General features: G+C 57.7%; 1 protein-coding gene across 1 annotated transcript in view; it reads left to right on the top strand.

Moving 5' to 3' along the window:
* Positions 1-23338, top strand: part of CACNA1I (calcium voltage-gated channel subunit alpha1 I) — a 190780-nt gene that overhangs the window by 135502 nt on the left and 31940 nt on the right. The window contains exons 8-18 of the mRNA XM_064283506.1: positions 1991-2083; positions 5277-5589; positions 8113-8534; positions 17757-17908; positions 18803-18988; positions 19262-19379; positions 20218-20373; positions 20877-20970; positions 21537-21739; positions 22394-22864; positions 23232-23332. Of these exons, the coding sequence (XP_064139576.1) occupies positions 1991-2083; positions 5277-5589; positions 8113-8534; positions 17757-17908; positions 18803-18988; positions 19262-19379; positions 20218-20373; positions 20877-20970; positions 21537-21739; positions 22394-22864; positions 23232-23332 (2309 nt within the window). The remainder of the gene's footprint in view (positions 1-1990; positions 2084-5276; positions 5590-8112; positions 8535-17756; positions 17909-18802; positions 18989-19261; positions 19380-20217; positions 20374-20876; positions 20971-21536; positions 21740-22393; positions 22865-23231; positions 23333-23338) is intronic.

Genomic DNA, 23338 nt, shown 5'->3' with positions numbered 1-23338 from the left:
AGCTTGTCTGGAGTTGTGGGCAGGGGCTCTCGAACATTTGTTTGAGAGCAAAGCATGGTAAGGAACACATTTTACCTTGTAAATTGATGAGCATGTGTGCATATCTTCACGAAGCAACATTAACTTTACTGTGTGCAGAGTACTTTGTTATATTCCATCCCATTCCATTCTATACCACCCCATCCCATCCCATTCCATCCCTCCCTATCTCATCTCATCCCATTCCACCCCACCCCACCCCACCCCATGCCATCCCATCCCACCCCGTCCCATCCCATGCCATCCCACCCCACCCTGTCCCATCCCATGCCACCCCACCTCATCCCATCCCATCCCATTTCACCCCATCCCATCCCACCTCATTCCATCCCATCCCACCCCATTCCACCTCATCTCATCCCATTCCACCCCATCCCATTCCATCCCACCCCACCCTATCCCATCCCACCCCATCTCATCCCACCCCATTCCACCCTATCCCACCCTATTGCCTCTCACCCCATCCCACCTCATTCTATCCCACCCCACCCCACCCCACCCCACCCCACCCCATCCCATCCCATCCCATCCCATCCCATCCCATCCCATCCCATCCCATCCCATCCCATCCCATCCCATCCCATCCCATCCCATCCCATCCCATCCCATCCCATCCCAGTCCATCCCATCCCATTTCACACTATCCCATTCCATCTCACCTCACCCCATCCCCTCCGACCCCATCCCACTCCATTCTATCCCACCCCACCCCATCCTATCCTATCCCACCCCACCCTGCCCCATCCCACCCCACTCCACCTCACCCCATCCCACCCCACCCCATCCCACCCTCTCATCCCATCCCACCCCTTCCTGTCCCATCCCATCCCACCCCATCCCACTCCTTCCTATCCCATGTCATCCCACCCCATCCCACCCCATTCTATCCCACCCCACCCCACCCTATCACATCCCACCCTATCACATCCCATCCCATCCCATCCCATCCCATCCCATCCCATCCCATCCCATCCCACCCCATCCCATTCCACCCCATCCCACCCCATCCCATCCCACCCCACCCCATCCCACCCCACCCCACCCCATCCTACCCCACCCCACCCCATCCCACCCCACCCCACCCCACCCCATCCTATTCCACCTCATCCCACCCCACCCCATCCCACTCCATCCCACCCCATCTCATCCCACCCCATCCCCTCTCACTCCATCCCACCCCATTCTATTCCACCCTACCCCATCCCATCCCATTTCACCCCATCACATTCCATCCGACCTCATCCCATTCCATCCCCCCCATTCCATCCTACCCCACCCCACTCCACCCCATCCCATGCTTTGTCCCCACTACACTGGCTTCTCGACTCACACTCTGCAGAGGAGAAGGGTAAGATATTTTTAAGAGGCAGTGCTGTAGGACTTTGGATATCTTGCTTGACTTCTCTGTGCCTCAGTTTTCTCACCTCTAAAATGGGGGTAAGAACAGCTCCCCTGCCACCCTGAGTGGCTGTTTCTGGCATGCTGGTGAGGACCCAGCGTTCTTCCCCCACAAGGCTGCTCTGTCACTCTCTCAGGGAAGGAGTATGGGGACAGAGTCACATCACAGTCCTGCTGGGTGGGCTCTATTAGCCCACCTTCCTGAAGAAGAAGCAGCAGAGGCTCAGAGAGGGTAAGTGGCCCAGCTGGTAAGCTGGAACTGGAACCCAGATCTCCCTGCTTCCAGCCCTCCCACCTGGTGTGGTGGACTAGAAAGGGAGCAGGAGGCTTAAACCTGGGTTTAAGTCCTGGATCCACTCCTTCCTGGCTGACTTTGGGCCTCCCTGAACCTCAGTTTCCTCATCTGTCTAATGGGGATGAGGATGCCTGGCCTGTAGAGAAGTGTGAGAGGTAGTGTGTGTAAAGCTTCCTGGCACACAGTGAGGCCTCTGTGAGCACTTCCCTTGCTGCCTGCCTGCCTCAAGTACTCTCCTCCTCTCTGTCGCCGGCACAGGTGATCACTCTGGAAGGCTGGGTGGAGATCATGTACTACGTGATGGACGCACACTCCTTCTACAACTTCATCTACTTTATCTTGCTCATCATAGTAAGTGTCAGAGAAGGTGGGGCTCTTGGACTGATCACAAGGATCTGGCCTGGCCTCTCTGCAGGCCCATAAACCAGGTGGCCAAAGAGGGGGTGTTTGGGAGTCCCCAGGAGCCCCCCCATTGTCAGGAAAGAGCCAGAGTGGAGGGAGCAGAGGAGTGATTTTCCAAGGTGGCTGACAAGCGGGTGATTGAAGGGGCTCGTCAGGGCAGCTGCTGGAAGCACCCATCACTTTCAATTGCCTTCGTTTCTCATTTCTGGGCATTTATGTCGGCCTGGGTGCTCTTGCTCACGTTTCTCTGCCTTGTTGTCTTGGGGAGCATGTTCTCCAACAACCTGAGTCACGGGTGCTGCCCATAGTGGAGGCCTCCCATGGGCCAGCTCATCCCTTTGTCCCTGGGACCAAGGCCACTTCAGGGCAGGGTATAGAGAGAGGAGGCCCACTCTGGTTGTGAACTGGAGTACCCCCTGGAATTCTCCATGAGGGACAGACTCCTAGCTCTCAGGCAGCTCTGCCTTGTAGAGGGTGCTGGAGATGGAGGCATGGCTCGACCGCAGAGCAGGGCCCCCTTCCCGCCAGTGCCTTCCACACCACCCCCTGCCCCCCGCACCATCTCCCCGAGCCAAGCTCATCCCCTTGTCATGCCTGACTGCAGCTTCAGCCAAGGCATGGTACCCAAATGTCAAGGTGATTCATGCCCTGGAGAGTGCGGCTGGCTCCTGCCGCTACAGAGCTGGGCTCACTGTGTTCCTGGTGGCAGGAGAGGGGGCGCTTGGCCCTCTGGGGCAGCGCCCCCTCCTGGGCTGGTGGGACCTTTACCTGGGGGTCAGGACAAGCTGGCCGGTGACCTGAGATGCATCTACTGTTGACGCAGCTGTGATACTCTTCTGGGGAGACTGGGACATTGGCTCATGAGGAGACGCCCCAGATAAAAGGAGAGGGGCCCAGGTTTTTTTCGGCCTCCCCATCCATTCACACGCTTATCTGTACATTGGAGCATTCAGGGAAGCCCACTTTCTGCACCAGGCCTGAACTAAGTGCTAGGAACAGAGCAGAGTCAGGCACCGCCCTGCCTTCGGGGAGCTCACAGGCTCGTAGGATGAGCTGCCAGCAGCCAGTGACCACACAGTGTCTTTGGTACCACGGCAGAGGCTGGAGAGCCCAGAGAAGGCCCCCGGCCCAGCCTGGAGGAGGGATGGGGAAGTGGGGGGCTTCCTGGAGGAGGTTATGCCAGAGCCTTAGAGGCTCAGGGGGCAGCACGGGAAGAGGCTTCTGGGTGGGGAGCAACTCACAGAGACCCTGCAGCCAGACAGAGCTCTGCAGTGGGGGGACTGAAAACCATGGGGGTGGCTTAAGGAGCCTGGAATTCCAGGGAGGGGGTTGGCAAGGGGTTCTCCTGGTGGAGTTAAAGGTGGGGGTCTGGAGTAGACCTTGGGCAGGCCCCTGAGCTCTCGAGACTCCCCGTGAAGTGGGGCACAGTGACAGCACCTAGCGTATGGCTCTGGGGGACTAGATGAGACAGTGCCCAAAGTGTGTGCAGCCCCTGGCCCGTAGTGAGTGCTCAGTAAATGTGACCTGCTCCTGGTACAGCTGGTACTGTTGGGTCTCAGGTGGCTGTGGCCCAGGAGAAAGGGTGCCAGTGGGAGGCCAAGGGTGCAGAGTTCTTCCAGAGAGCAGAGCCTGAACAACCATGCAGTTATTTTGCCCCACAACCCTGGCCCTGCAGGGTGTGGCCTGCACAGGGAGGACCCTGAGCCCCAGACAGATCAGGTGCCTGGCCTGGGCTGCACAGCTGGTGAGCAGTCCTTGGCCCTCACACCCACAGCCCCGGTGCACCTTCTAATTGGAAAAGTCCTAAGCTCATCTTGCCAAGCCTCCTGCTTTACAGATAGGGAAATGAAGGACCAGAGGGGATGGGGACCTGCCCAGCGGAGGCAGGGCTAGGATAGAAGCCTGACAGGTGTGAGTTCCGTGGGGCCGGGGTCTGTGACTCCTCCCACAGGCCTGGTGCATTGAGGGTCTCCAGGAGATGCTTGTTATAGAAATGACTGAGTGAGAGAGAGGGAACCAGTGATGCATCTTCTTACCCGAGAGGCAGGGGGTTTTCCCAGAGTCGTCTGGGCCAGGCTTTCCCCTCCATCATACCTCCAGCATACCAGGTCCCCAGACATGCTAGGAGTCGGGGGAGGAGGAAGGTAAGTCAGCAGACTGGGGCTTCTGCCTGCAGGGCTTCCCGACAGGCAGCTTGGAAAAGAATGAAAAGCCACACTCTTCTGGCCCACTCAGGCTCAGCAACCTCCTGGGAGGGGCCTGCGCTGGGGAAATCAGGGCAGGGCAGGCTTTGCCTGGGGTGGACCTTGGTGGTGAGGGGGGCAGGGGGTCTGTTCCCTGGACCCCAGCCATGGCTACCACCTGGGGACAACACAAGGTGGCAGGACCCTTAGTACTAACTGAGGCAGCCTTGTCCTGCCCTCCCCATCCAAGCACAAAGAAAGCCATGGAGGAAATCCTTTCTGAGGGAAACTTCTGCTCTTGTCCGGAGGCCCAGCTGAGGCCTGGGGTCAAGGCCAGAGAGTGGGCAGGGCTGAGGTAGGACTCAGGCCTGAGGGGCCGGGAGGGGCTGTGTGGCCTCCACCCTGCACCCCCCAGTCTCAGTACTGATGTCCCAGGCAGGATAGGATAGCAGCTGTGGTCAGGGCTGAGGGGAGCCGGGCCTGGGGCCTGGGCCACCGCCATCCCCGGGGCCCTCTTCTTGCAGAGCGAGGCCTCAGTGATCTTTTCCTGTCCCTATCTGTGTCTCTGTGCCTCTCTGTCTCTCTGGGCCCCGCCACCCTTGCCTCCTCCTCTGCTGCTCCCTCCTTGTCGCTCTGTGCCCCCTCTCCCATGCCTGTCCCTTCTGAGCCTGCCTCACTCTCTCTCGGGGTCTCTCCTTGTCTCTCTGTATCCCCGACCGTCTCTTCCTGCTCTGGCCTTTTCCCTCTGTTTGGTCTTTTTGTGTTGCTGTGTCTGTCCCCATCCCTCTCTTTCTTCATTTCTGCCACCGTCTCTCTGCTTCTCTGTCTGATCCCTCCCTGTCTCTCTCCATGGTTCGCTCTCCCTGTGTCTACCTGCTGGCCCCTCACTCCGTCTCCACCTCTCCTGTGCCCTGTCCCCCTCTATCCCTGTGCCTGTCCTCTCCTCCCGTTGGTCACAGGTGGGCTCCTTCTTCATGATCAACCTGTGCCTCGTTGTCATAGCGACCCAGTTCTCGGAGACCAAGCAGCGGGAGCACCGGCTGATGCTGGAGCAGCGGCAGCGCTACCTGTCCTCCAGTACAGTGGCCAGCTATGCTGAGCCGGGCGACTGCTATGAGGAGATCTTCCAGTACGTCTGCCACATCCTGCGCAAGGCCAAGCGCCGTGCCCTGGGCCTCTACCAGGCTCTGCAGAGCCGGCGCCAGGCCCTGGCCCCGGGGGCACCCAGCCCCACCAAGCCTGGGCCCCAGGCCAAGGAGCCCAGGCACTACAGTAAGTAGCCCTGCCTCCTGCCAACCCTGGCCCCCACGCAGGCATTGTGTGCAGTAAACACAAGGGTCCGAAAGGACAGCGTTTGCAAAGGTTTCCTATCTCCCCAAAACCATACCAACTGTTGTAGAGTTGATTCTGACTCATAGCAACACTACAGGACAGAGTAGAACTGCCCCACAGGGTTTTCTAGGCCGTAATCTGGGCTGGGTTTTAATCTTTACGGAAGCAGACCGCCGCCACATCTTTCTCACTCAGAGCAGCTGGTGGATTCAAACCGCCGGCCTTTCAGTTAGCAGCCAAGTGCTTAACCACTGTGCCACCAGGGCATATCTCCCCTGAACAAGAGAAAAGCCCATAAGTTCCGAGCTCCACATCTTCATTACACGCTCAGGTGTTTTCATTACAATCCCCTGTGGCTGCCAGCCCTCATGGCTTCTGCCCCCTTCCCTTCTCCCCATCCTAGCTAGGCCTGCCAGGGCTAGCTCGGGGGTGTGGCAGCTCAGACACGGCCCTTGCCCAGTGAGAATCTCACTGCCCCGTGTGGGCTCTGCCCCTGGGTTACGCCCAAAAGAAATGAGCACTTTTCTGATCTCAGTCTTGTAACACTCTAAATTCCCCACTCTTGGTTCCTGCTGCCACTTCCCAACTTGCTAGCGTACCTGAGTCGTGGAGGGATGTGGGGCCCTTGAAATAAAGGGACCCATGGGGCTGCCCCCCAGGTGTGTGGGTGTGTTGGGGACATGCGCCACTTTGTGGTCTGTGGTTGTTTCTGAGTTAGTCCCTGAGGCTTGGAAAAGGCTTTCTCATTGGTTTTCTCATCGGTTCCAGAAAGCAGTGCTGAGAGGGAAGCAGAGTGAGGAATATTTCTCCCCAGTTTTCAGATGGGAAAACTAAGGTCCAGAGAGAGGAAGGGACTCACTTAAGGTTGCACAGAGAGTGTCAGTGTCAGTGTCAGATGCTCGGGATCATGGACCGTCAGAGGACTGTGTGGGCCTCGGGCTTCTCACCTGTAAAGTGGGGATAAGAGGATCCCTCCCAGCACGTGCGCATGCGCAGTGGGAGTTAGCCACCCCAGGCCCTGCTCTGAAAAGTCCTTATCTCTCAGCTCTCGTGTTCTGGGAATTCGAGATTACTGGGAGGCAAGCAGGAAAATTCATCCGCAGAGCTGCCGCCCACCTCCTCGGGTGCCAGCCATCAGGCTTGGCCTTGGAGGAGGCTCCAGGTGGCCTGTGGGCTGGCCTAGCACGTGGCCGGAGGAGTTGGGGTCTGGGCACAGCTGGCACCCAGCGTTCCTGGATGACGCAGGGGAAGGGTGTCTATGCTGAGGGGCTTCCTGTTGCCGCCTACTACCCCCTCCTGGGAACATGTATGCGGGGAAGTCCTGGGAGGGGGGCTTCTAGAAGGAGGTCTTGGCCCCCTGGCCTCTGGGCCTCCGTGCCTCCTCCCTTCCCTAGGAAACAGGTGTCAGGAACACAGCCCTGCGTACAGGTGGGTGAAGTGAGGCCCAGGGTGGGAAGGGCTTTGACCCATCCTCCAGAGACTGAGGTGGACCAGACCCCCAGCTCCAGGGGCATGAGGGAGCCGAAGGGCCTTGTTCGGGGCATTGGGAGATATTTGGAGGCCAATGTGGACATGAAGGGTAGGCCGTCCATACTTTTCTTTTCCTTGAATATTATTTTTTTCCTGCTTATACAAGCAAAACATGTTTACTCTAGGAAAATACAGAAAAATATAAAGAAGAAATAAAACCAGCTTCAGTCCCACCACCCACAGAGAAGCCTTTTGGCAATGGTTCACAGATGACAGGCTTCTCACAGCACTCCTGGCCTGGAGGGATGAAATCTCTACCCACAGCCCTCCCGCCTGCTCTCCCAGGCGACAGCCCGACTGACCACTCCTGTGGAGGGGAGTCCAGGGGCTTCTAGATGAGAGCTTGCCCCCTGCCCTGGGGCTCTGTGCCTCCTTCCTTCCCTGGGAAGCAGCAAGTCTATATATGGCAGGAAGAGTGAGGACCACCGAGGTCACCTTGGCTTCCTCTGAGGGGATGTCCGCCCCCGTTTTCCCCACCTGCCTAGATCTTTCTGAAGCCCCTTCCTACCCCTTCCCCAAACCCCAGGACATCAGCAAGCAGGGCCATGGGGAGGGGCTAAGGTTCCAGGAGGGCCTATTCAATAACTAACCCAGGAAGTGATGAAGCAGTGACAGTTACTACGTGCACCAGGCACTGTTCCAGACACCTCCAAGTATCGACTAACTACATCATCACAATCACCCTGGGAGGTGGCACTCCCAGCCCCCTTTTACATAGGGCAGACCAACGTCCAGAAAAGCTCCCGGCCACTCTGGCTCCAGGTGGGCTGGCTCCATGCCAGGCTCATTCTGGGCACACACAGGTTGTGTTCCAGGGTCAGGCAGGGCCGGTGTGTGTGGGTGTGAAGGCTACCTCCTTGAGACCCTCAAGCCGGCCCCAAGTTAAGCTTGCCCCAGTGTGGACACTGACCCTGCTCTCTGTTTGCCTTTCAGAGCTGTGCCCAAGACACAGCCCCTTGGACCCGACGCCCCACACACTGGTGCAGCCCATCTCTGCTATGCTGGCCTCCGACCCTGCCTGCTGTCCCCGCTGCCAGCGTGAGGCTGGCCGGCAGCCCTCGGGCCTGGGCAGCACTGACTCGGGCCAGGAGGGCTCAGGCTCCAGGGGCTCAGGCAGGGGCTCGGATGAGGCAGAGGGGGACGGGACCCGGAGCAGCGAAGACGGGGCCTCCTCGGGGCTGGGCAAGGAGGACGAGGAGGAGCAGGCGGATGGGGCAGCCCAGCTGTGTGGGGACGTGTGGAGGGAGACACGTGCGAAGCTGCGGGGCATTGTGGACAGCAAGTACTTCAACCGGGGCATCATGATGGCCATCCTGGTGAACACAGTCAGCATGGGCATCGAGCACCATGAGCAGGCCAGTGTGGTGGGTGGGTGGCTGGCAGAGTGGGGGGCAGAGGGGAGGGCTGGGTGCCCAGGCCCCTGCCGGCCCCATCCAGCCTGGGCTTGTTGAGCACCTATCGTGCAACTGTCTCCCTGTCCCCCTGACTTCACTGGGTCTGAGTCATCCAGGTGACCTTGGTGCCCAGACCAGGGCCAGGCACAGAGGAGGGAGGCATTCAGGGTATCTGATTAATGAGTGAATGAATGAATGAATGAGTGAATGAGTTAAGCTGCGATAGGGCTAGGTGGGAGTCAGATTGGTCTTTTCCCCCCAAGCCACACAGCCTGGACACCAGTGGACCCACAGCCAGTCCCTACCAAATCTAACCTTCATTCCTCATCTTTCCATGTGACCTTTCTTGTCTGACCTCCCTAAAACAGCCAGAATGGGCTTTCCAGAGGGCCAGTCTGGCAGGGCTCTCCTCTGCTCCTGAACATCCATAGCTCCCCTTCTCCCTAGGACACGGCCTGGACCTTTCCACTCGACATTCAAGGGCCTTTGTGATCTGCCTGCCGCGTATCTTCACCAGGAGATGGGGCCACCTCCTGCCCTGGCACCCGGCATGCACGTGCCCTTCCTGGCTCCTCCACGCCCCCACGGCCCCTGGCACTTGGGGTGGTCCGAGGTGGCCCTGTAAGGGCTCTCCCATCTCACTCCTTGACTGAGCCTGTGGCTTCTTCTGTCCTTGACTCTGAGTGCGTGGGGTGCATGGGGGTGTTGGCTGAGTTGAACGGTGTGCCCAGGCCCCTGGCCACAGGGCATTTAGAAGTGAAAGGGGTTCAGAGACGATGTAGCCAGAGTGGAGGTAGTTTGTGGGACAGGGAAGCTTCTAAGAGGTGGCAAGAACACCAGGGGGTATACAAAAGGAGGGTATTTGTGGGACACAGGATGGAGAGGGCTTAAAGGGGGGGGTTAGTATCGATGTCAGTTCATAGGTCACACCCAGGGTTGACAGCCTGAATAACAAGTCCAGTCCTGGCTTTGTTTGTAAAAACACCATTTTTTGGCTCCTATCAGACCCTAGAGTCCCGGGGTGATGAGAACAGTTAAGCATTCGACTACTAGCAGAAAGGTTGGTAGTTCAAATCCACCCAGAGGTGCCTTGGAAGACAGGCCTGGTGATCTGCTTCCAAAAGGTCACAGCCTTGAAAACTCTATGAAGCAGTTCTGCTCTGCATACCATGAATTGGAATCAACTTGACGGCAACTAACAGGAACAAAAACCAGACCCTAGGTAGGTTCCCTCCCTAAACCTGCACCCCATCCCCATGAAGGCACCCCCATCTTGCAGCTGGTGACCGTGAGGTCTAGGGAAGGGAAGTCACTGGTCCAAGATCCCCCAGCCAGTCAGGGGTCAGATTTGAACCCACATCTTTCTGTGGCAAGACTGACTACCCCACAGGACTGAGGATTTTGGCATTGCCTTTCCTTGCCTCTTTTTTGCCCTCTTTCTGCAGAGCCCGCACCCACCCTGGCTGCACCCTGCTGTGGGCCACACTCTCATTTCCCTCTTCATTAGCTTGCCAAGTGCAAGCTCCATTCAATTAACTTAAATGCGGCCCCTGGGGCTGCCGCACTCTGGAGCTGCTGGTTTGCCAGCCATTCCAGCTTAATTAAAACGGTCCCTGGGGAGGGCTGGTGGGGCCCTTCTTTACAGAGCTCACTCACCTGGAGGCCAGCCTCTGGCCTTTGCCTGGCCCCAGTCTGCTTAGGGGTGGAGGCCTGGCTGGGCCGGCACTCCTGGGGAAGCCGCCCCCTAGAGAACAGCTGCTTTTAGAGTGCTGTGGCTAGTTTGGGTAGGGCAGCACCAAGAGAGGCCTGTCACAGCTCTGCTACACCAGAGCCTGGGCACTGTCCCGGCTGGCGGCCTGCTCAAACTAGATTGTGAGAACCAGTTTTCAAACACTTCAAAATTTTGCAAGCTGGTTGCTCCTTGGAAACCCTGGTGGCGTAGTGGTTAAGTGCTACTGCTGCTAACCGAAGGGTCAGCAGTTTGAATCCGCCGGGCACTCCTTGAAAACTCAATGGGGCAGGTTCTACTCTGTCCTATAGGGTCGCAATGAGTCCGAATCGACTCGACAGCACTGGGTTTGGTTTGGTTGCTCTTTAGAAGCAAGGATGGCAAGACTGTGTCACATGTACTTTGGACATGTTATCAGCAGGGATCTGTCCCTGGAGAAGGACATCACGCTTGGTAAAGTAGAGGGCCAGTGAAAAAGAGAAAGACCCTCAACAAGATGGACTGACATGTGGCTGCAACAATGGGCTCAAGTATAACAACGATTGTGAGGATGGCACAGGACTGGGCAGTGTTTCCTTCTGTTGTTCGTAGGGTTGCTATGAGTCAGAACCGACTCAATGGCACCTAACTACAACAAGCTTAAAATTGGCCGTGGTGGGAGTATTTATACCATGGAAATTGGCATACACTACAAATCCAGGCTACGTGTCAGAGGCCTGTTTACCGGCTTACTACTGGCCCTTGCTGTGTCACCCAGGCCCAGCAAGGCCAGGGCACCTCTGTCCTCTGGGCCCAGCCTCTCCCTTGGCCTAGCCTGTGCCCTCTCTCTCCATTGCCACACACCGCCTGATCTCACCTTAGAGCTGGTGGTGCCTCTGCTCTCCAGCACTGTAGGCGTTGTGTGGTTCCGGAACCATATTTTTCCCGGCAGCCCCCACCATTGTGAGGGAGGCCGTTCTCACTGCTAAGTCTTCTGCTCGTTGACCTTGGTTTTCTCATCTGTGAGGCAGGTGCCTCCCGTGGTGCCCTTCCCCTCATAGGGATCGGCTGCCGTTTACTGAGCACCTACTAAGCGCCAGGTCCTGAGCTAGGGCAGTGCCATCACGTCCTCACAACCACCCTGGAAGCCAGTATCATCACCCCTCAACCCCTCAACACTGCTGCTCAGAGATAAAATTGCTCCCCCGCAGTCTGGGTTCCATCCCTGCTTCTGCTGTTGACCAGTGGGATGACCTTGGGAAGCTATGTGGCGTCCCTCAGCTGGTGTTCCCATTTGTGAACGGGCCATCCACCCCCTTCTGACAGATCAGCTGGAGGCTTCCATGCATCGAGATGCCTGGCACATAGTAGGCGCTCAATAACCAGGACTGATCAATGAATCCTTCGCCTGGTCCTTCCGCCCCCACCGCTGGGGCGAGTTTATCATCTTCTGTCTGAAGTCTCCGAAAATTAATTAATTAAAGAAAAAGTGAGGGGGAAGGAGGATTTTAAACACATTCTTTTTAAGGCTGCTCTGAACGGCAGCGGTTGTTTGCCTGGGCTCTGCACAGGGCCTGCTCGTGGGCCCGCTGGTATTTTTACTCCACTCTCCCTGCTCTCAGACACCACTGGTGACAAGCGATCCACCCCCATATTTATTTTGAGCACCCCTGTCTGAGGTGGCGCCTGTGGGGAGAGGTGATCCAGGGCCGCTGAGCGGGACACGGGGGTGGGGGACAGCAGGAAAAGTGAGGGGTCGAAGCTTGGTGCCTACTGTCAACTGGTACTTAGCACCATGTCCTCAGCTCTGTGTAGGTCAAGAAATCAAATGATGTACTGCATTGGGCAAATCTGCTGCAAAAGATGTCTTTAAAGTGTTAAAAAGTAAAGATAACACTTTAAGGACTAAGGTGTGCGTGACCCAAGCCATGGTGTTTTCAATCGTCCCATATGCATGCCAAAGCTGGACAATGAACAAGGAAGACCCAAGAAGAGCTGATGCCTTTGAATTAGGTGCTGGTGAAGAATATTGACTATACCACGGACTGCCAGAGGAATGAACCAATCTGTCTTGGAAGAAGTACAGCCAGAAGGCTCCTTAGAAGCAAGGATGGCGAGACATCATCTCACATACTTTGGACATGTTATCAGGAAGGACTGGTCCGTGGAGAAGGATGTCATGCTTGGTGAAGTGGAGGGTCATGGAAAAAGAGGAGGACCCTCAAGGAGATGGATTGACCCAGTTGCTGCAACAGTGGGCTCAAGCATGACAACGATTGTGAGGATGGCGTAGGACCAGGTAGTGTTTCGTTTTGTTGTACATCGGGTTGCTATAAGTTGAAATCGACATGACGGCACCTAACAGCTACAACAGTCTGAGTGCCACGGCCAGGTGGCCACTCATGCAGCCCTCGTCCTGCAGGGGTGTTGATGTGGGGGAGCTGTCACAGGGGTCCCACCTGCCCACTTTCCAGCCTGGCCTCAGGGAGCTCTGTGTGCTGCTGAGGGTGGCGAGCATGCAGGGTAAGGCAGAGGCCCAGGCCCGGGGTCAGGGAAGCCTGGGCATGGTTTTCCTATACAAGCCTCCACTTGCTCATCTGTAAGTGGGTTGGTTGGCCCTGCCTGGTCACGGGGTACTCAGATGAGAGTACGGAGGTGAGGTTGCAGGTGTCCGTGGCCACTGGTGGTCCCCGCTGCCTAAATCATGAAGGATCCTATGTCACCGGGAGCCAGCTCGCTCACCTTGAGGTGGCAGATGCAGGGAGCGGCCTGGAGAAGGTAGCAGGTGAAGGGGGCTTCGGCCAGGCAGGGAGGAGGGCAGCACCGAACAGTCCCCGTGACTGTGAGACTGCATGGGAAGCAGGGAGGTCAGTTCACTCAGGCTGCCTGGGGGCTCCTAGGGGAGGCCAGGTTCCTTTGTCATCATCTCTTGTCACTGCGTCATCACATTGCTACCTTGTGTGAGCCTCATGGTTGTCCTATGGGGTAGGCACAGAGGGTGTCCTAGCCTCACTGGGCAGGTGGGGAAACTGAGGCTCAGAGAGGTGAAATGGCTTGCCCAGGGTGACGTGGTGAGGGCCTGGCAAAACTGGCTCCAAGAGCTGAGGTCAGCGTTGGGCAGGTTGAAGTGGAGGTTACAGGAAGCCAATAGACAGGGAGGCATGGGTCAGAAGGCATGGCTCCTGGGAACAGCCTTCCCTCTTCCCTGCCATCACCTACTCTTCCAGGCTGTGACTTCTCCTGAGCTGGGCCAGGCTTCCCTGCATCCTTATCCTGCCCTGGAATTGGAGGGTGGCCTTGGGTGCTGTTCCTTGGCTCAGGTCGCAAAGTAGGAGAACCAAGAGCAGAGGATCTGCTGACTAGGCATTCGGGCAGGGGTGCAGGGAGCCTCCCAGGACAGAGCTGACCCCAGATAGGGGCACGTCTACTGGCCCAGCCTCCACGGGGCTGCATTCAAGGCCCCCAAGTCACTTGGAAACCTGGTGGTGCAGTGGTTAAGAGCTATGGCTGCTAATCAAAAGGTCGGCAGGTGCTCCTCAGAAACCCTATGGAGCAGTTCTACTCTGTCCTATAGGGTCGCTATGAGTTGGAATCCACTCGACGGCAACGGGTTTGGTTTGGTTTGATTTAAAGTCAGTGGACTGGTATATTCTCCCGGGCAGAGGAGGACGGGGTGGCTTAGCCTGACATTTCAGCTCTGTGGGCTCCAGGGGAGAGGGAGGCACCAAGGTGGATTGCAGTCAACGAAGGCTTGCCGGAGGTGGTGACACTGTCGATGGATCCTGAGGGATGACTAGGAGTTCATCGGTTAGATGGAGAGGAGAGACAGACTCAGGGACTGGGAACATTGGCATTCCCCAGAAGGGTCCTGAGCCCTTGGGAGGATATACACATGGGCAGGACAGACAGCCAGCAAGCCAGGAGGCTAGGCTTTAGTGTAGGCTTTATCCTCAGGGCGGTGGGAGCCACAGAAGATTTGTAAGTAGGGGAATGGCTGTGTCAAACTGGAGCTTCAATTCAGGAAAGTGGGGCAGGTGAAGGCAGTACGGGCCATGGGGAGGTAGGTGGGACCAGAGGGAGGGGAGCTGGGTTTGAGGTCTGACTCCACCACTGACTGCCCATGGGTCTGGGCAGCCACTCTCCTCTCTAAGCCTCAGGTTCCCCATCTATAAAATGGGGATAATAAAGGGTTGTTTGAGGCTTAGATGAGAGGATGCATGGAAAGTATGTAGCTGTCCAGGCCCTTGGGAGGCAGTTAACCAGCACTGCTGCTGTCAGTATCCTGACTCCCTGCTTTCCCCCGATAGCCCTGGATGGAGTACCAACTTCTCCCCTAGACTCAGCCCCACCCAGGAGGATAGTCACACTTAGTGGACTCCAGGTGACACCAGGCCTCCCACCTTGCTCTCCAGGAAGGAGGAGGAGCGTGCTGGGCTGGACAGGTGCCAGGGGCCAGCTTAGAGACCCCTGCCCAGTACGCTTTGTCTATCCCTGCAGAAATGGCCGGAGGCCAGGCCATCATGGGCCACCCAAGCCGGGCACTAGGCAAGGATGTGGTGCCCCTGCCCTGCCCCTGCTTGACCTTTCTTCCTCACCTACTCTCTAGCCTCCTGCCTCTGGTGACCTGAGTTTTCTCTGCCCCCAGCCACCTCTTTCACAGGGTGGGTCTCTGCCATCTCTGTTGGCCTCTCTGTTGTCTGTCTGTCTGACTCCCAGAGTGCCTTTTTATGGGTCCTTTCGTATGTCTGTATCTGTGTTTCTGTCTCTCTATGTCTCTGTCTCTCTGTGTGTCTCTGGCTCTCTGTGTCTCTGGCTCTCCGTGTCTCCGGCTCTCTCTCTGTCTGTGTTTCTGGCTCTCTCTAGGTCTCTCAGTCTCCCCACACCCTGCCTTTGCCTCTCTGCCTCAGTGTCTATATCCGTCTGTCTTTCGAATCTCTGTCCATCTCTCTCATCTCTGCTCTATCTCTTTGTACACACCCGCCTCCCCACGGTCTCTCACTCTGTCTATATTTGTCTGTCTGTCTCTTCTGCTCGCTGTCTCTCTCTCCCAGAAAAATGCTTGCAGGAGTGATGGATGGTCCATTAGAAAAAGACTAACAGGTGTGCGCTCGCTGACTAGGGAAACAGCTGTTGCGCGGGAGGCGGAAGCCCGCAGTGACCTTTCGGAAGAGAGCATGGGGCCCACATCAATTGTGGGAGTGAGTGTGCAGCCGGTGCGGGAGGACAAGTCATTATCACAGGCTATCAGTGGCCACGGGCTATCAGCGGACACCCTGTGACCGCTAGGAACTTAGGCTCTGGCTCAGCCAGGGATGCCAGCTCCTCCCACCCAGGCGCCCGCTCAGGTCCCAGTCTCCCTTTGAGACCATTTTGTGAGTCAAATGTAATTACGGCTGGAATTGGGGCCGGTTCCTTTTATCTGGGCTTGAGAGGAGCTGGCAGTTTTATTAGATTTCCCAGGCACCAGGCAGGGAGCAGGTGGTTGGGTTGTTAGTTTTTTTCCTTCTCTTTTTTAACCCAAATGGAATCAAAGTCAGGTCGCTGGAGTGCCCTGTCACCCTGTTGATTGACCTTGGGTGCGTGATGTCGAGGGGTGGGAGACCCTCCTGCTTCCGTTCTCAGCTCTCCCGCCTCCTGGTCTTTGCTCTGGGTGGTCCCTCTGCCCAGACACCTTCTCTTCTTCTCCCTGTCACCTGCCTGCCCCCTCTCAGCTTCTAGGTCCAGGAAGCTGCTCCTGACTCCACTACGACTGTTCCCCAGGCCCCTCAACTTCCCTCTGTTATCAGCACTCACTGCCTTGTTAGCTGTGGGTGCCGGTCTTTGCCACCAGAGTATGTGCTCCTTGAGGGCAGGGACAATGACGGCACACCCACCACTGTCTACCCTGGTTAGCACAAGTCCGCTCATAGTCGAAGCTCCGAAGTATCTGCGGAATGCATGCAGGAATGAATGAATTCAGGTGGAGAGCAGTTTGGAGTCAGACTTGGTAGTGTCTAGCTCTGTTACTTCCTTGCTGGGGGCTCTGAGCAGTCACTTCATTTCTCCAAGCCTCAGTTTTCTCATCTGTACAATGGAGACATTAATAGTGACCTTGGAGTGGTGCAAATTGTTAACGTGCTTGGTTGCTAACTGAAAGTTGGAATCCACCAGAGGCACCTTGGAAGAAAGGCCTGGTGATCTATTTACGAAAAACCAGCCATCGAAAACACTATGAAGCACAGTTCTACTCTAACACACACGGGTCACCATGAGTTGGAGTCGACTTGATGGCAACTGGTAACTGCAACCTCACAGTTTGTGGTGAGGAGTCGGTAATTGCGTGCAGTGTCAGGCTTAGCATGGGGCACGGGGTCAAGGCTGAGCCCACCCTTCTCTGTGATTCAGGTGGGAAGGACCTGGTGCAGGGCAGTGAGCAGAAACTAGGCACCTTACCGTTTCCAGAGGGGCCGCGAGGGGAGAGAAAGGGCTGGACCCTTAGCAGAGAGGTTTGCAGCGAATGTGGACATCTTCTGTTTGGCCGTCTCATTTTACGGATGAGGAAACTGAGGCCCGCCCAGAAGGGGACTTCCCAGGGTCACATAGCCACATAACATCCAAGCCAGGCCTGGAACCAGGGTCTGGGTTCCTCAGTGGGTCCGTTTGTTGGGCTTCACCTGCTCCTAAAAACCACATGGCAAACAGCTCCAGGGGCGGAGGAGGGCTCTGTGGACAGGGGGCTGGTCTCCCTTGGGTCAGCTTGGGCAGGTCCCTTAATCTCCCTGGGCCCTAGTGTCCTCTCTGAAAAGTGGGTGAAGGAAGTGCCACTGCCCAGAGTAGTCAGGTGGTGAAGAAACGTCATATGTGTTCTATGCACGGTAGGTGTCTGGTCCCTGTCGCCCTTCACTGAACACGGTGAGTCTGCAGCCACTCGTGACCCCAAGACGCCCATTGCTGGGTGGAGGAGAAGAGGGGAAGGCTTGTTTGTGCAGACAGTGGCTAAGAGGGGGCCCTTGGAGCCAGGCTGCCAGGGTTCAAATTCTGACTCCCTATTTTTTTTTATTGACTAGCTGCATGGGAAGTGCTCACTAAGTGGGGCAGGGTTATGAGCAACAGGGAGTTTCCAGAGACCCCTGACCTGCTTTTCCATCTTGCTCTGCGTCTAGCCCTGTGACCTCAGGCGGCTTCTGAGCCTCAGTTTTCTCATCTGTAAAATGAGTACAGTAATACCTCTTTCAGTGAAGAAATGAGCAGTAACAGCATCATTTCCAAACTTGTGGAGGTCAGTCCTGTGGTCCCCTCCTAGTCCCAGGCCCACCAACTGCAGGGGCCTGTCAGAACCCCAGGGCAGCAGAGGTGAGAGGCCCTCAAGGCCATATGCAGGGGGAAGCCTGAGCCCCAGAGAGGACACTAGGCCTGCCTGTCTCCCCGGGGGTCCTGGAGCTGATGCTGTCTAGCTGGCCTGACCAGGTCCCCACCCCCACCCCATGCCCCCACAGCCCGAGGAGCTGACCAACATCCTGGAGATCTGCAACGTGGTCTTCACGAGCATGTTCGCCCTGGAGATGATCCTGAAGCTGGCTGCCTTCGGGCTCTTCGACTACCTGCGCAACCCCTACAACATCTTCGACAGCATCATTGTCATCATCAGGTACCCCTCCCGCTGCCCATCTGCCCCAGCCCCACCACCCAGCGGAGGGGCTGAGGAGGGGGATTCAGTGCTTTGGCCCCCAGCCCACCACAGAGGGGATTCGAACCAGCGGTTCTTTACCTCTCTGTGCCACGGACCCTCTGGCCACCTGTTGAAGCCCACAGGCCCCTTCTCAGAGTAATGTTTTAAGGGCACAAAATAAAGCCCACGACCTTCCAAAGGGAGCCAATTACACTGTGATACAAAGTGTTTAAAAATTCACCGTTCAGCAGTATGTATGCTTCTTGATTAATGCGCTAAACAGCAAGATCTAGCAGCGGGTCTGTGACTACCATCATTCCAAAGAAGGGGTGAGCATAAATAATATTGGGCAATATATGCATCAGCTGTCACGTCATGTGAGAGGACCAGTGATTTCATCTGGTGACAAATTCTCTGTGGTTTGTTTACATGCATAATTGAAAGAAATGCCACATCTCAGTAAGAGGTCAGTGACATTCATTGTCCTCTTGAATTCTAGCCACAGATATTTCTGGGGGCCCATGGACTCCAGGTTAAAACCAAAAACCAAACCCGTTGTTGTCGAGTTGATTCTGACTCATAGCAACCTTATAGGACAGAGAAAAACTGCCCTGTAGGATTTCCAAGGAGCAGCTGGTGGATTTAAACTACCTTTTGGTTAACAGCTGAGCTCTTAACCACCGTCCCGCCAGGGCTCCGGCTCCAGGTTAAGAGTCCCTTATTTAGAGAGTGCCACGGAGCAGTGAAACCTGCAAACCATGTTGGTTGTGCAAATGAATGAAGGAATGATGGAACCTTTCCACCTCACTGTCCTCCCGGCCTCCCCACCGTGCTGCCCACTGACGCCTGTCTCCCCTCTCCCCACGGCCACAGCATCTGGGAGATAGTGGGGCAGGCAGACGGCGGCCTGTCGGTGCTGCGGACCTTCCGGCTGCTGCGGGTGCTGAAGCTGGTGCGCTTCATGCCCGCGCTGCGGCGCCAGCTGGTGGTGCTCATGAAGACCATGGACAATGTGGCCACCTTCTGCATGCTGCTTATGCTCTTCATCTTCATCTTCAGGTGAGCCACACCTGCTGGGCTTGCGGGGCGGGAGTGGGGGGCTGTGGGCGGGCACCTGGGGAGGGCGGGCTGGCTGAGCCTCTCTGGGCCAGGCCACCGCATAATGTGGCTCTAAGCAAATCACTTCCCCTCTGAGCCTCAGTGTTGGCCTCTGTAAAGTGGGGCCAGCACTGCCCCACCCCTGACTCCTGGTGGATCGGAGAATAAAACCAGGCGGGGTGGGCAGAAAGCTGGGTGCGTGCGTCCCTCAAGCTGCCCTCGCTTGCCCCCCAGTATCCTTGGGATGCACATCTTTGGCTGCAAATTCAGCCTCCGCACGGACACAGGTGACACAGTCCCCGACAGGAAGAACTTTGACTCCCTGCTGTGGGCCATTGTAACGGTGTTCCAGGTGAGTGGTGGGCGCGTCTATGCGTCTCACGGGAAGGGGGTCTCTCCCGGCCTGCCGGCCAGGGACGCTTTTCAGAAGTGCCCTCATCTCTGAGGATCCAGAGAAGAGGGGTGACCTGACAGGAGGGGGATCCGCGGGCACGGCCCACTCCCTGCCCCTCCGCTCGGCTCTGAGACTTTGTGCCATTGTGGTTCTTCTCTGAGGCTGTTTCCTTGTGTGTAACATGGGGACGAGGACGCCATGATGGTTAAATGAGTGGGTGCATGTCAAGGGTCTGTCACACCAGCGTCCCTTTCTCCAGGACGGTGGGGTCAAAAGGGGCCAGAGAGGAAGAAGGACAGGCTCCCAGGTCTGGATGGGCTGGTACTCCAGGGGGGGCACAAGCAGAAAGGAGTGCTAAGAGGAAGTTCCGGGGGTGACGCTGAGACTGTGGTTGTGGAAGCAGCTGAAGTAGACACATGAGCCCACGACTCAGTGGGCATGAGTGTGCCATGCAGGCCCGAGAACGTGGCAGAGCAGTGGGGTGGGAACCAGGGGGCGAGACCTGCCAGGTGGATGGGGCCTGCCGGGTAGGCCCACTCCGGCTAAAGAGGCCCGTGATGGGGCAGCATCTCGCCATGGGGAGTATGTCCCAAGCATGGGGGTGACGCCTGAGCGTGTGTGTGAGGTGTGAAGGTGTGCAAGAGCCACGAAGTTCTTTCATCTATGCCAGCTGGTGGGGTCCCCCTGCCCTTGGGCTGGACTGTGGCCTGGTTGACAGCCCCAGCCCCTCCCTCTAGATAGAGGTTGCCCCAACCTGGGGGTACCCAACGGACTGACCTGTATCCCCCACCCACAGATCCTCACCCAGGAGGACTGGAATGTTGTCCTCTATAACGGCATGGCCTCCACCTCCCCGTGGGCCTCCCTCTACTTTGTCGCCCTCATGACCTTCGGCAACTACGTGCTCTTCAATCTGCTGGTGGCCATCCTGGTGGAGGGCTTCCAGGCAGAGGTGACTACAGGCCCGGTGGAGGAAGCACCCCCATGGGGCCTGCACAAGGCTGGGCTAAGGGGGGGGGGTTCTCTGGGTGGGGGAGGAGTGCAATGCAAATTTCTAGCAGGAACATGTCCCCAGGGGAAGGGGTTGCCAATGAGGCAGGCAGTGGGTTTCCCATCCCAGGAGGTATGCAAATGGGGGCTACATCTGGGATCCCTGCCTTTCCCATGGAGTGCAGGACTAGGCCCCTCCATCCCTGAGATTCTGAAGTCCCCAGGATCTGGGATTTTAGATCCTGCTTCCTCTGTTCTTTGGGGCTTTGGGGATACTTGCAGTCAGGCACATGTAGGTCTGTGGCCCAAGTCCCTGTTAGCTGCATCGCCTTAGGTCACCTACTTGCTTTCTCTGAGCCTGAGTTTCCTCATCTGTAAAATGGGTGAAAACATCCATTGTAAGGTGCAGGAGTGGGGGGAAGGGCTGAGCCCACCTGTGTTCCAACATGATGATGGCCCTCCCAGGGTGACGCCAATCGCTCCTACTCAGATGAGGACCAAAGCTCATCCAACATGGAGGAGTTTGACAAGCTCCAGGAGGGCCTGGACAGCGGGGGAGGTAAGCAGGCCTCCACTGGTCACCCAGGGGGTCAGGACCCTTCCGGGGATCCAGGTGGGGAAAGGGCACAGCACCTGGCTTCCCCCTCAAGGTAGGCTGGAGGCTGCAGCACCTGCCCCAGGGACACCTGCACCCCACCCTGACCCTTCACACTGTGCAGCCTGCTGGGAAGAGCCTCAGAGTTCTGGTCCCACTGGCACGTCTGGGCAGCCTTCTCCACCCCAGGCCTACTGTCCTTGTTGGTAACTGGGCGGATAGCCCCTGCCTAGCTTCCTAAAGTGGGCATGGTAGTGAGGTTCCCATCAGGGTGAAGCTCCAGACTGGCTCTGAGCACAGTAAGCAAGGGGTACTCTCACCCAGAAATAAAGCTGTGAGCCCTGCAGGCCAGGCAGTGGGGAGGTGCATGTGGTGGGGTCCAAGCGGGAAGACTTCCTGGTGGAGGGTGTCTCCTCAGAAAAGCTTTGTGTTACTGTCCATATCTCCGTTTGTCTCATGGCTTCCTTTCCTCTTTTTCTGTCTCTGTCTGCCTGTCTGTCTCTCCCTCTGTCTCCAACTCATCCCTCCAGACCCCAAGCTCTGCCCAGCCCCCATGACCCCCAATGGGCACCTGGACCCCAGTCTTCCACTGGGTGGCCATCTGGGCCCCACTGGGGGCATGGCCCCCACCCCCCGCCTCTCACTGCAGCGGGACCCTGTGCTGGTGGCTCTGGGCTCCCGCAAGAGCAGCGTCATGTCACTGGGGAGGATGAGCTATGACCAGCGCTCCCTGGTAAGTCCCTGCGGGGTGCTCCAGATGGGAGCTCCCTCTTGGGTGGGTGTGTTTGGGGCCCTAGGGAGATGCCCACCATCCAGCCTCAGCCTCCGAGGCCCAGGCCCACAGCACCAGACTGTCCAGCAACACCAGGCAGAGATCATGCCTCTTGCATTCCTGGGTGCCCACAACCAGAGCAGAACCTGGCAATAAGGAATGGATGAGTGGAGTGGATGGATGAATGAATGAATTAGTGAAGGAATAGTGCTGGTGGGGTTTGGTGTAATAAGTTGGGTTTTCTTCCTGGCAGCAATGGGGGGTGGGGGGCAGGTGAAGAGCCAGGCTTTAGGGTCAGGCAGACCCAGCTTGGATCTGGCCTCTGCCATACCTGAACAGTGTGACCCCCCTACCTGTAAAATGGGAAGAAGACCCCAATTTGGTGTACCTTCCTCAAGGGAAGTGAGGTGGACATAACCACGCTGTGGACCTGCCCTAAACAGTAAGAGGAGGGGCAGGAAGAGGACCCCTGCCGTCTGCCCCCTCAGCCACCCGGTGGCCGGCGGGTGGCCTCCATAGGGCCTCATGGGGCGGGACCGGCTGCCAGTGGGCACCTCTTGTCCGAACCGTGGGAGCGTGTGTGGGGCCCTGACGGGAGCCCCGGCCTCCTCCCAGTCCAGCTCCCGGAGCTCCTACTACGGGCCGTGGGGCCGCAGCGGGACCTGGGCCAGCCGCCGCTCCAGCTGGAACAGCCTCAAGCACAAGCCACCGTCGGCCGAGCACGAGTCCTTGCTCTCGGCCGAGCGGGGTGGCGGCGCCCGGGCCTGTGAGGGCGCCCGTGACGAGGGGCCGCCGCGAGCCGCCCCGCTGCACGCCCCGCACGCGCACCACGCGCACCGTGGCCCGCATGTGGCGCACCGCCACCGCCACCACCGCCGGACGCTCTCCCTCGACACCAGGGACTCGGTGGACCTGGCCGAGCTGGGGCCCGCGGGGGGCGCCCACCCCCGGACAGCCTGGAGGGCGGCGGCCCCGGCCCCGGGGCACGAGGACTGCAATGGCAGGATGCCCAGCATCGCCAAGGACGTCTTCACCAAGATGAATGACCGCGGGGATCGCGAGGAGGATGAGGAGGAGATAGACTACGTGAGTGTGGGCAGGGCCTGGGGGCGGGACCAGAAGGCTGGCCAAGAAATTAGTGGGCGGGGCCCCAGGGGCAGGCTGGAGTGGGAGGGCTCTGAGGGGCGTGGCATTAGGGGCGTGGTGAGAAGGGCAACGGCTTCAGGTGGGAGAGGGAGGAGGGGCGGGGCCCGCACTGCCCACACCTGAGCTAGGCCTAACTTTGGAAGATTAGCCCTCCCTGCAGGCCCTTGGGTGGAGTGGAGGGTCTGGACTTGCTGGAAGAGTGTCGGGACGCGATTCAGTGCCTACAGTTCGTTGGATGCCCCGAGTGGGCGGAGGTAGGAAGCTCTGGGCAGCGCTGACCCACCCTGCCCTGTCCTCCCCTCGCCAGACTCTGTGCTTCCGGGTCCGAAAAATGATCGACGCTTACAAGCCCGAATGGTGCCAGGTCAGAGAGGACTGGTCCGTTTATCTCTTCTCCCCTGAGAACAGGTGGGC

The sequence above is a fragment of the Loxodonta africana genome, chromosome 4 (assembly GCF_030014295.1).
Source record: "Loxodonta africana isolate mLoxAfr1 chromosome 4, mLoxAfr1.hap2, whole genome shotgun sequence".
Lineage (NCBI taxonomy): Eukaryota > Metazoa > Chordata > Mammalia > Proboscidea > Elephantidae > Loxodonta > Loxodonta africana.
Note: the sequence above shows the minus strand (reverse complement) of the source record. Positions and strands in the feature narration are given on the sequence as shown.